We start from the raw sequence: 13,213 nt of genomic DNA, 5'->3' as shown, positions 1-13,213 counted from the left end.
TTTTCCCAGTATACAATTTTAATTAATTGATATTAAATTAAAAAGTAAATTTTCTTTAAAACTGTGCTCTTTAAAACATTATAATAGAATTTTATTATAGTAGTATATTGACATTTAATATCACAGAACATATTTTTCTTGTATCTTGGTTAAATTTACATTATTTAACATATTTCATTATATATATATATATATATCTTAATTGGCTGTGATTCTTCAGGCATACATCGATATTCTATACCTTCTCTATATTTTCTTTTCTATTAATGTGATGGAGGTTGTAAATACTAATCTTAGCTAAGAAAATATTGTGACTTTAATAAGGGACAATGAAATTAAAGTTCTATTTTTATAATGAACTTCAAAATACTTCAAAAATACTTTATTATAAAAAATGATTTTAGGAAAGCTCGCTGTTTAGTGAAGCTGTTGGTTTAATATGAATTAAGGTATTGCATTTCACCTTTGCTAATTTCTATGTAACTAAATAGTTTGTAGATAATATTAGAATATCTAACTTAAAAGTTCATTATGTTGGCCTTGATTTTAAGCATTATTTTTAAATGACATATTTATAATGATAATAATACAGTATAGTTTAAATGCTCTGTGCGATGTAAATTCGATATTGTATGTTTACTATTTATTTATTCATAAACTAGCCAGCCACCTTTGGCCATCAATTTACTTGCCTGGATTATTGACTTTTTAGGCCGTAAATGATTAATGTAGAATGTATTTTTTAAAATCCACTTTGTTATATTACGAATTGAAAAACATGAATTCAATTGAGTAAATTTACTGCTAATTAAAAAGCGTATATGTTATAAAATTAATGCGGAAGTGAAAATCCTCTTACGGAGTTAATGATTGGCAAACGCACGCGGTTGAATGTTTTGGTGGATGAATTTGAATTCCAGTATAACATTTTAAAACATTGTATATCAAATTGATTAAACAGTATTATTAAAAGTAGGAGATAAAAATTATTCCTATTTAATGAAATAGGTTTCATTTCCGTAATTTTTTGAATCTGAATATAATACCAAGTCAATTTTTGTAAGATAACTGTTTCAAAAAATATGAACATCAATTTTCTGAGGCAAGTCGGCGACTACCCATCTGGTGGTGGTTAAGCCATTTTTTGTGCTCGCTTATTTCTTGGCTTTCCTCTGACTAAATAAACTATTTTGTTGATATGGTGAATCATGCCCAAAACATTTAATAATGTTTTGTAGTTCCATCAGTTAACTAAGCGAAGCGCTCAATTCAAATGCAGTTGTAAATATATTCAATGAAATAGTCAAATTTCTACAATAGTTTGTTTACATTTGACTATTGCCTGTCAACAATAAGTAATAATAGTGTCTTCTGTACCATGTATGTTAGCGCTCTCTCTATATATAATTTTTTAACTCCATAATTTATAATGCAACTAGTCCCTAAAAATTCTTCGTCCATTAATCTTAAATCTGCTCTCGAATAATCATACCAATGAATGTTTCTTTTAATTCTTTGTAGTCGTGTCTTCGTATCTAAAACTGCCAATTCTAGACACAAGTATATTTTGGATATTCTTGTGAAATAAGTACTTCACAAAACAACTGTTTTCTTAGCTGAGAGGAGCTTACCTTGGAGCTGTTTTCCTCACTTTTTTGCCTCTAAATTTTAATGAAGATTTCGATTATTTGTAAATTAAGTATAATTTTCATATATTTCTCGAAATTTTTCACTCATATATTCTGAAATAAGTATTACACAAAAGCGATTTTTTCATCATTTCTAAGTATATGTAGGACTGGGTGGGACAAAATGCCCATTCAATCCCATTTGGATTAGTGTCTAGGATACTGATTTAAAAAAGGAGTAACGTTTAAAGAAAAACAGATAATTTATTTACAGTAAACAAAATTAAAAGAACATTAACATTTAGGACGGGAAAGGTTATTTACATTAAAGTTAGAAGTAAAATATTTAGATGGCTTCAAGGACGAAGCCTAATACGATGTCTGCCCATAGCAAAACTATATGATGCCGTTACGTATTAAATACTCATCGTTATCACCGAAAAGAAGAACCCTCTCTCTTTTTCTTCTCTCGAGCGAATGCCAACAGCTCGCTTTTTTATTAAAATTTATGGTTATGTGACTTAGCACTTTGGATTAGTAGAACCCATGGTGCCATCTATTACAATAAAATAAAACTAATTTGAATTGGATGCGTTCAGTATAACTCTGGAATGGTAATGGCCACTAATTAAATCTCTACATATATAATATGAACATAAGCCAATTTAACTATTTGTAAAGCTTGAAATAGATGTTATGGTTATGAGTTATGTAAAAATACTGTTTCATAACTTAGTTTCACGATATCTTTGATAAATGGCTCATCTAGCTCCTCCTTGTTTTTTTTTTTTTTTTTTTTTATTTATTTTTTTAATAGGAATTCGTAAGATGTTGCTTTTGGAATAGGATTATGGAATTTTTTTTTACTTGCAATGAATATATTAGATAAATAATATAAAAACACTTTAATAATGGAATGGTTTGCTTACTTATTCTATAGACCTTAACCATTGTTTACTCAACCATGCACACATTAGTGACCAAAACATCGTTTCAAACAAAACATCTACTTATCAAACAACAAGATAAGAAAATAAGCAATTTTTGGTATTATGATCAGAATATGGCACACTCTTGGGCTTGGAGGTCATAATTGCAGTGACATTTTTAAATTTTCTTTACTGGCATATTTTATTCTAATGTTAAATTTATCCTCTGAAAAAAATTAAATTACATTTATCATAAAATTACGAGCCGGATGCCTTTACTTTGCAGTTTTTAAATTTTATTTATATTAAGAACATTCATCATTAATATTATGATTAAAAAATGCTACCATTCCTTAATTTTTGAAAATATTTTTTGTTTGTTATATAATACATTTCTTTTAAAAGCTAATATTATAATTGTGCCTTAATTTGCTTTGGTAAATAAATTTTTATTCATCTGTGTTATAAATTTACATGCTTTTTATTTAGTAAGTATGATTATATTATACTTCAGTTCGACTTTCCGGGGTAACGTGGTAATATATTTTATGCTGTTAAATCTCATGTTCAATTTGTTCATGCATTTAGTTTTTAATTCACTATTAGTGTAATAGTCAAATTTAATTTCGAATATTATCGTTTCAGAATTTTTACATTTCCACTCTCCTTCCAACATTAATTTACGTGTCTGCAATCACCGTTTATATATGATTTAATTTGTTGTAATAATATATCTATAAAATCGTTTATTTGCTTGATCCTCATAGAATTCCGCACCCCTTAACAAATTAACAAGTTGAAAACTGTACAGTGTAAAGTATTTGTATTTTGTTTTTTCTTGTATACATAATAGAGCAAAGAAATACGAGTGGAGCCCCGAATGCAGCAGCTGGTTATAAAAATTTGATGAATGTTCATGTATTTTTCATTTAAGAGTTTGTTCATTGAGATATAGATTTAGTGGCATAAATACGATTAATTATTTTTTTTAAAAAAAACTATTTTTCTTACTACTTCTTCAAAGTATTTTTACTATTAATTTTGTGAAATATCTTGAATCTATAGATGCTGAGTACGAATTTAAATATTGTGATATTTGAAGAATGTAGGAATCAATGGTCTATGTCAAGACCATTGCTGGGCTTAATTTTATTAAATGAAGAGGTAAGTTTCTAACTTTTTATGTGTCTTTTGTGTGTTTTTTGATGATAAAATAACTTGCAATGAGTATCATTTTTTTTATACTATTAACTTGTAATACTAGCAAACATGCGTATTTTTGAATGACCAATAAAATAAAATTGTTTCTATAGTAGAACAAGGAATTAAATTGTTAAACAACTATTAAAGAAAATTAAAACAGTAATTTTATGAAAAAACTGAACAAACTTTTCTATTGAAAGTTCTTTTCAAGGTTTCTTATTTTACCGAAAAATGTATAGAAACAATAGATGTGTTGCATTTTAATGGGAAAGTGTGGGAAGACAAATCCATAAAATTATTGACATGTTAATAATCTTGAAAAGTAAATAAAATTCCTCTGTAGCATTTGGAGGGTATTGAATGGGGATTTATTTTTTCTAGGAAATGAGAAATTTATCAGAATATAATAAGCAACTGATCATTTTTATCTTTTTGGACACATGATTTTCACTTATAGCAATTATTGGTATAAGCACTGATGAGACAGATAATGACGAATTTCCGATGAGGGAGCATTTAGTCTGGTTTTCAATGAAAAAATTTAATTACTTGCTAGATAACTGATTTTTTTAAAAATAAAATTTAATGAAATACGTTTATATGTGTCTACAATAAACAAATGTAATCATAAAGTAAATTATGATTATTTTTTTTTATAATGAATTGGAATATTACTTAATCATTTAATGGATTGTGTTATATTTCTCTTGTTATATTGTCTTGTGTTATATTTTAAACTTTGAGTAGATGATAGGAAAGAAAGCTTGCCAGCAAACCATTATAAGAATTTCATGCCACATCTGAAGGAGTATATTTGAACCTCGAAATCAGATTTAACATGCACCAGCATCTTATATATACCCGATCTTAAATGGAATTGGGTTTTGAATGTGGAACCTTGTAGACTAGGACCTTATCACCGCGCTCCTTCCCCGTTTCTCTAAATGGAATATATATAATATAGGCATTATTTGTTTGAAGCAGAATGCAGTTTCGAAGACAGAAAGACTCATTGAAGTTTTAAAGTTCGCTTTATTTTCTCCCCCGATAATTTATTTACAAGAAGGCGCGGACAAGGCACTTCCGCCACAGTGCAGCACAAAAGCAGAAGTGGGGAAGAGAGAAACAAATTATCCCTCGTCTTATATAACATGAGATATTGATAGGGAAAATATTTTTTCATAGCGCTAATATATTATTAAGATTCTGACAGGGATTTCTGACGCATGTCAATCACAAGTAAGGGAAACACAGGGATCTTAAAAAAGGAATGTGCTTACTGGACATTTTTCTATCCTTCTCGCGCAGCATGGGAACCGCTGACAAAGCAATTTACAAAGCTTCTTTTGAATTAATTAAATAGAAAAAGTGGAATGCGATCAGGAAAAAAGAGAAAGTTTTAGAATGAAGTTACCATGGGCTAAATTAAGATAAAACTTTGGGAATTAATTTGGATTTAAATTAGAGTTTAAAACACACACACCACACACACACACCACACACACACACACCACACACATACACACACACCACACACACACACACACACACACACACACACACATTCTGAAACATCTTTTAGACAATTATTTAAACTTATTATTAGGTTATTTTATTTCTCTAATTAATCAGTATATTGATTTTTTTAAATATATCTATTGTATGCGTTTCTTATATTGATATTTATTTTTTAGTATTTCAATCAACTTAGACAAAGTATAATTAATAATCAACTTCCTGAGAAACAAGTTATAATGGCACAATGGTTTGATAGTTTAATGGATGGAATTGAAAGAAATTTACAAACAAAAAATAGAGAAAGGTATATGCTTTTTTTACTTCTGTATTTCTGAGCATTTACTTCTGAAATTTGCTCGTTTTTCTGATTATTAAGTAAAATGAGTGATGCCAAATTAATTTTCTCCAGTATCTTTTTTTTATCTTCTTGCCATGTTACTTGTTTAAAAATTGAAATCAAAATTATTAGCTAATACTAAGCTTTTAATTCTGCTCACAGAAATATTTTCAATTGAAATATATTTTTAAAGGAATACAGCATTGTGGACACAAATTGTTCTTAATGGAGCAAAATCTACTGACCATTTGAAATAATATTAAGTTTGAATTATTATTTGTTTTCATTATTTTCACAAGTGGATAAAATAGTTTGGTTAAAAATTATGCATTTAACTTTAATATCTCTTTCAAATATGAGTAAAGGAATCAACTAGAAAATTCTTTTGTGTTTACAATTTTTAATACTTTAAAATAAATCTTAAAACATAAAATTTTCTATTTCCTTACATTAATCTTTATTTCACATAATTAAGCAAAAAGTGATTTTTAATAAAATAAATTTCGCTTCTATCTTTATCTGTCACATTAATTTAAAGTGTGCTTTTTATTTTTAGGTTCACTCAAAATTTGTCAGTTTTTCGTAGAGATGTGAATGATTCGCTTAAAGGTCCAAACATTTTGAATTCCTCCATTTATGATGTAAATTGAACTTTATTTATAATCCCATCATAAGAATATTTAAATATGTATATGGTTCATTCACTAGTTTTGTGAATTCACATTGTTTGCCATGCCAAAATATTTCTGGTTTTGATAAATGATAGCAAGTTATGTACTTCTTTAAACATTTGGCGCAATTTAATTGTTAATCCGGATCTGTTTTATCGCTAATGCATCTGTTTTAATAAGTAAGGTTTTAAAATTATTTTTCATTGCAAAGAAGCAGAATTATTAAAATGATTTCAACTTTTAAGAAAGTTTTGTTTATATGCGTTTTTTGATGCAGATAAATCAGGATTGTGAATTATGTGTGTGAGCCATACATATTTTATTGCTAAATATGCGTTAAAATCTTACCAATTTCATTCATCAAGGCATTGTGAATACCATCAATCACTGTCACATATGAATTCAATCACATTAACTTCTATTATGCAAATGAAACTGTATCATTATTCCAAGATTTGGATCGTTCCAAGAGTTTCATAATAGTTGCATCTCTATTTCTATGCAAAGAAAAATATAATATATTTTTATACTTATTGCTCAACATTGTGAATGAAAGAAATGAAAAGTGTGACGTGCAAAAATTAAAAAAAACAATCTGTTGTTACTTCTGTGTTACTGTTTATGAATCCTTTCTTATTTTTAGTCTTGTATATATTGTGAGCTTAAATGAATTTTTGTTAATCTTTAACAAATTGCACGGCAGTTCTTTACCAAGTTACTGTAATTATGAAGTGAATATTTGTTAGTAATCTTTCCCAAAGTGTAAATTTTCATGCCTATAGTGTGTATTTTGAAGTCCTACTTTTTATTATTGTTGTTTAGGTATAAAATAAAATAAGCAATAATTTTTGAATGACTAAATACTAGCCATTTATTATATACTAATTAGTGATATGAAATTCAATCACAGTCTTGTTTAATGAAGTTGTCTACGTCTTTTAGTGTCTTTAAATATTTGCATGTGAATGTCTTGTTTGTAACAGTTAAATCATGACAATTTATTTTCTTAATGAGTTAATTAAGTTTGAATAAGAAAAGATTTTCAGATGATTTATTTTAACTTTATTAGAAAAGAATTTCTAAAACGATATTCAGGCATGACACATTTCATACATGGAAACTCGGATTTTGGAATCTGTTTTTATCATTCTTCAGATCGTTGCTATTCATGTAATAGTTCTGCAATATCTTTAATATCTGAAGCACTTTTTGCATAAATTTATCCATTTTATTGTGCAGTTAATCATGCTTATTTTATTTTGTGTTTCAAATTGTACAATTCATTATTTTTTGAAGTTCAGTTTTTTATTGTTTCCATCGTGTGTCATGCCTGGATGCAATTACTTTTCCCCAATGATTTATCGGTTCCTGTTTTGTGTGTATTAAAATTATTTTGCCTTCTATATGACCCGTCAGTAGATTTAATTTTGTAAACACTTTTTTAGAAAATTGAATATACTTTTTGAAAAGATAGGCTGTTTTTAAACACCTTTTATTTATGGATTTTTAAACTTCTTTTTTAGGAGTATTTTATAATAAGTGTCGTTTTTGAAATTCTTTTTTTTTTTTTTTTAAATCTATGTACATGAGTGTCATTTATTTATTTGATCATGTTTCATTAAGTTTTTCATTTTGTTACATGGTGGGTTTTGAGCTCTGTTGTGTGTTTTATTGTATTTAGAGCTTTAATTTTGAACGTAGAAACTACTGTGATGGAATGTTTGTTGATCATGGAAACTATGCAAACCTTTATGTTAAAAATTGTGGTGATCTAATAAGGGATTAAAGCTATTAAATATTTTTAAAATGTTGGAGACTGTGATTTCGTAAATTTTGTTAATATGGATAATTTATCATAGGTCATATTTTATTCTTCTTGAATAATATTGTACTTCTATTTTTGAAGTTATTGAGATGCATGCTAAAGCAAACTTGTAGATTTTGCTTTATAAATTTAATTTTCTGACTAATTTAATAATTTTTGTATATAAAATTAAAGACTACCGAGTAACGGCATCTCTTTTTTGTGTGATTTTTACTTCCCCGTGATTTGACTATATATGAATTGTATTTCAGATTAATTTCGACAAAGCACAAAATATGTGCGTTTTATAAGATGGTTCATGTTTCAAAATGTCAGTGGTAAACTAATCTTTTTTGTCATTTGAAATGGTTTATAATTCATTTCAGAAGTTTTATCTTTCTCTTGCGCGAAGGAATTGCATGATATCTCTTTGTCTCTGAAATCTTAAAGTCTGGATACGACTTTATGAGTATCGTATTAAAAAGTAATAATTTTTTTATAAAAACGATCTTAAGGTTTGATTATTCTTGCAATTGAAAATTGCTAAGAAAAGTTTCTTTATAAACTTTTTCCTTGCTGAAAAATTGACGTTTCAAAACTTCATTTAAATGTAGTTTTAAATTATGAATTAAGGATTTGGGAATTTCTTTTTCTTTTGACAAAAGTTAACTTTAAAATAAAATATAAGAATAGATAGGTTGAACCATTGGCTAATTTTATTCTTTCTAATAACGTTGCCTCAAACTTATGCTAAAATATTTATAGTATTCCATTAGTATTTTATATTTATAGTTTTTTTTTTTTTTTTTTTTTTTTTTTGTGAAGTAACTTCTGTTAATATTGCCTTTCGATAATGCAGGATTTCATATTTCTATTAAAATAAGTCCTGTTTAAATAGTGTTCCGATAGTGCATTATATTCATTGCCTTGTTGAACGATAGTGTTCCGATAGTGCATTACATTCATTGCCTTGTTGAACGATAGTGTTCCGATAGTGCTTTATATTCATAGCCTTACTGAACGATAGTGTTCCGATAGTGCTTTATATTCATACTTCTGTTGAAGTAACTCCTCCGTGCCTTCCCTTTGTCTTTTTATTGATATTTAATAGGGTTAAAAGGTGTTACAAATACCAGAAATGGAATATAAAACAAATGCTATAAAGTATTTTAATTATTTTGCCTTATTCAAGAACTCAGCGTGCAACATTGTCAACGACCTCCGAACGATTAATAAAAATTATTTTATTGTTGATGTATTGATTATCCTTTTGTTTTGAGACTAGCTGTTTATATATTAATGTTAGCTCATTACTCATTTTACCTTAAATTATATAGTGGTGCAGTTGTTAAGAAAAATAGTATTTTAATAAAGTATTCTTCCATATATGTCTTTCGTGAAATTTTTAATCATAGTAAAACTTTTTGTCTTCATAAGTCCTTGAAAATCATTGATCGTTTAACTGGAAGTTTTTAATAAAGAGCAAATTTTCAAAACTTAGTTACATTTTGAATTTATATAATGATATTCTTTAAAGTGTCTTTGAAATATGATTGTTTGTGTGTCTTTATATTTAATAGGTGTATGAATGTGAATATGAGAGTGTTTGTACTAAACAAAGAGATCTATTTTATTTAGAATGTTAATGAAATCTTTGCTTATATTACTGAATGTCATATTTGTTATATTATTAAGAAAGTTTTTTTGTTAAAATTTTGTTTACATGAGCTACACTATTTTTATTTATAAGAAGGGTAAAATTATTTTATTATTTTCCTGAATTCAAATCTTGAGTCATTTTTTAGTACAGTATTAAAGTTAACTGACTGATAAAATTGAAATATTTAATGACTAATGTTTGGAAATTTAAGAAAAATTAAATGTTTGCATAATAATAAGTAATTTTGAATGAAACAATGCAAGAATTGGTTTGTTGTTGTGAAGTGAAAATTTTGGATTTTTTCAGTTGAGAGTGTTGTACCTTTGACCGATTTTCATGATTAATATTTTGGTGCCCTCATTTATAATTTTCCTATTATGTTCCGAATGTTAATCTTAGTTCTTTTCAATTTTGTATTTATTTCTAATTTTGAAAAACCAAAATGTTTATTTTTTACATTTTTAATTATTTTTTTAACAATCTTAAATGGTGATTAATGGTATAGCATTACTTTACCCAGAGGTGTAACTTTGAGTTTGACTTATTTAAGCAAACTAATAAGAAAATGGTTTTTAATCGTATAAAGCAATAATTATATAGTTCGTTTCTTATTAGCTTTGTTAATTTTAAAATATATTAATTATTTTGATGTTCAATGAACGAAGAAAATTTTTAATCAAGCTCATAGTTGGGCAGAATCCATCATCAGTTTCAAAAATTTTTTGCCCATGAAGCCAGCAGCAAACTCGTAGCTATTGTGTCCGTGAATTTGCATTGGTAATTCATAATGAATCTACCTTTACAGTTTCTTATACGAAGAAAATTCATGTATTCGTCAATTTTTCGAACTTGAACATTTCGAACATTTTTGGAATTGTCTGTCTGTCAACACAAAAATTCATTGATCCCACATGATCTGTAAAATATCTTCAACAATTACTATGGATGTGATATGAGAGAATACTTTATTTGCGATTATTTACATAGAAAGTTTCGAAAGCATATTTACATCGAGAACACGAAATCTGAATTAATTGCACTGGAGTGGAGTTGCAACTGGTATGACGCTTACATAATCTCCCACCTTGCAATTTTTTGGAGTACCTGAAATTGCAACAAAGGTTATAAATTGAGTCGATTGGGAATTTTAATATGCCGGCCAGCTTTAGTGACAACATCAGGAGCTACTTTGGTTATATAATCATCATTTTCACTGGAATCTTGATCTGAAACAACTGGAGTTGCAGGAAGTTGAGTGTTTGTGTCTTTATCCTTTTGCTGAGCCATGAATGGTAATTTTTCAGAACTTCCGATTTCCAAGGAATAAAGTCTCTGGAATGGTCTTAATTTTTTTCCCTTGAGCTGTTCTTATTCTGGCGACTCTTGAATGTCCATTTGCTCCAGGGAGGACTTCAGTTACAATTCCTAAGGGCCAGTGAAGGCGTTTTCCATCAGTTTCGAGGAGAATTATATCTCCAACATTCAAAGATTCATTTCGGGTGTGACGACCTTTATGCACTAACATTGCTAAGCATACGTTGCGAAATCTCGTTCTTAAATCATGCCGTAGTTTTTGAATAAAACGTAATCTTTTATTTAGGCTTTTACTGTCGATTTCGTATAAATCAGTTTTATCACTACTAGGAATGCCTTGCAAGAAACAATCAGGTGTCAATGGCCTTCGACCTTCTGAATTATCTTCAATATATGTGAGAGGCCTGGGATTTATTGTAGCTTCACAGTCACATATAAGAATTTCCAATTCTTCATAATCCATACTTTTTCGGCCCAAAATTTTCCTTAGCATTTCTTTTAGCATGCGAATCATCCGCTCCCACCATGCAGCAGTTGGAGGGTTGAAATTCCATTTAATTTTCTTGATAGTGGAAAACGACATGATCTTCTCCCAATCTAGATTTTTCAAGGCATTACTTGACTTAAACCAACGAAGTTGGTGCCGTTAACAGAGTAGATTATGTTAACTCGGCCTCTCCTAGCAAAAAATCTTCTTAAAGCCATTCTTAAAGGCTTCCGTAGACAAGGAATTGACTAACTCAAGATGAACAGCCCTATAAATAGCACAGGTGTAAAAAGGACAATCCATGTCTTTTCTCCAGAACGCAAAAACAATGGGCCTGCCAAATCAATCCCTGTGACTTCAAATGCTGCAGCAACTTTTATTCTATTTTTAGGAAGAGGCTAAAAGTGGCTCCGTAGGTTTGGCTTTAAATCTTTAGCAAGTAATACAATGAGAGCTTACTCATTTTACTATTTTATTGACAGAAATAATCAAGTAATTTTTCCTCAAATTGGAAATGAGAGTTCGAAGTCCGGCATGCTGCAACTCGCAATGTTTCTGGTGTATCAATCGACGAATTATTTCATGGTTACCCGGCATCAATATTGGGCACTTAAAATTCTCTTCATCTCCCAGTATGAGCTTAGTTCTAACTTTAAGAATGTCGGAATCGTCTTTGAAAGTTTGCACATTTTTCAATGCTTTCATCTTGCTTCCTGCAAAACTTTCCTTTTGAATTAACTTTTGCAAACAGTTTTCAGCTGATTGGACTTCTTCATAGGTTAGTTCGGTTTCCTTACATTTTTCTTTAAGGAAAACATTTTTCTTACACATTTCCTTACATTTTTCTTTAAGTTTTTAATAAAACGTAGTATCCAAGCCAGCATTCTTAAAATCTTTGTATATTTCGAGAAATAAAGTAAATTGTCAGTAAAGTTAACTGATTCATGCTCCACATTACTATTATTTTCCTTTTCTATGATTCAACTAAATTTTCATCAATAATTTGTTTTTCATGCAAAGGCCAGAATTCTTGTGACTTTGATAACCATTCTGGACCTTCCCACCACTTGCTTTTCAATAAAATCTTTGCATCACAACCTCTTGAAGGAAGGTCTGCTGGATTCATATGACCTGCACGAAATGCCAGTTATCAGAATTGGTATATTTTCTTATTTCAGTTATCCTATTTCTTACAAATGTATTCCAAGAACTATCCCGTTTAATCCAAGTCAAGACAACAGTCGAGTCTGTCCAAAAGTATACTTTATTAAATTTTACCTCAAGTCCATCTGTCACTTGGCAATATAATCGGGATAATATAAGAGCTCCCAACAGTTCTAATCGAGGAATTGTAATTTCCTTTGTTGGTGACACTCTTGATTTACTTGCTACTAATTGAACTGAAACTTTCCCATTATATTCAGCACGTAAAAAAATACATGCGGCATAAGAGACTTCACTGGCGTCACTGAAACAATGAAGACTTATCTGACCATCTTTAAAAGGATTTGAAATGAGTCTTCATGGAATTTTGCAATCTTTTAGCAGATTTACATGTTTGTACCAGGCTATAAATTCATTATATATATATATATATATATATATATATATATATATATATATATATATATATATATATATATATATATATATATATATATA

General features: G+C 28.5%; 2 protein-coding genes across 2 annotated transcripts in view; one reads left to right on the top strand and one right to left on the bottom strand.

Moving 5' to 3' along the window:
* LOC129958937 (exportin-7-like) overlaps positions 1–7,861 on the top strand; it is an 81,650-nt gene extending 73,789 nt beyond the window's left edge. The window contains exons 24-26 of the mRNA XM_056071687.1: positions 3,623–3,721; positions 5,455–5,582; positions 6,172–7,861. Of these exons, the coding sequence (XP_055927662.1) occupies positions 3,623–3,721; positions 5,455–5,582; positions 6,172–6,265 (321 nt within the window). The 3' untranslated portion in view covers positions 6,266–7,861. The remainder of the gene's footprint in view (positions 1–3,622; positions 3,722–5,454; positions 5,583–6,171) is intronic.
* A 3,189-nt stretch (positions 7,862–11,050) lies between these two features.
* LOC129959217 (uncharacterized) lies at positions 11,051–11,647 on the bottom strand. Its single transcript, XM_056072040.1, has one exon. It carries the CDS (start codon positions 11,645–11,647, stop codon positions 11,051–11,053), a length of 597 nt encoding a protein of 198 aa, XP_055928015.1.
* Between the last annotated feature and the right edge of the window lie 1,566 nt (positions 11,648–13,213).

This window comes from Argiope bruennichi, chromosome X1 (assembly GCF_947563725.1).
Source record: "Argiope bruennichi chromosome X1, qqArgBrue1.1, whole genome shotgun sequence".
Classification (NCBI taxonomy): domain Eukaryota; kingdom Metazoa; phylum Arthropoda; class Arachnida; order Araneae; family Araneidae; genus Argiope; species Argiope bruennichi.
The sequence above is the reverse complement of the archived record's forward strand: the minus strand, read 5'-3'. Positions and strand labels throughout refer to the sequence as shown.

Excerpts from the sequence above, each read along its gene's own strand:
- LOC129959217 (XM_056072040.1), bottom strand. The coding sequence starts at position 11,647 with ATGTCGTTTTCCACTATCAAGAAAATTAAATGGAATTTCAACCCTCCA.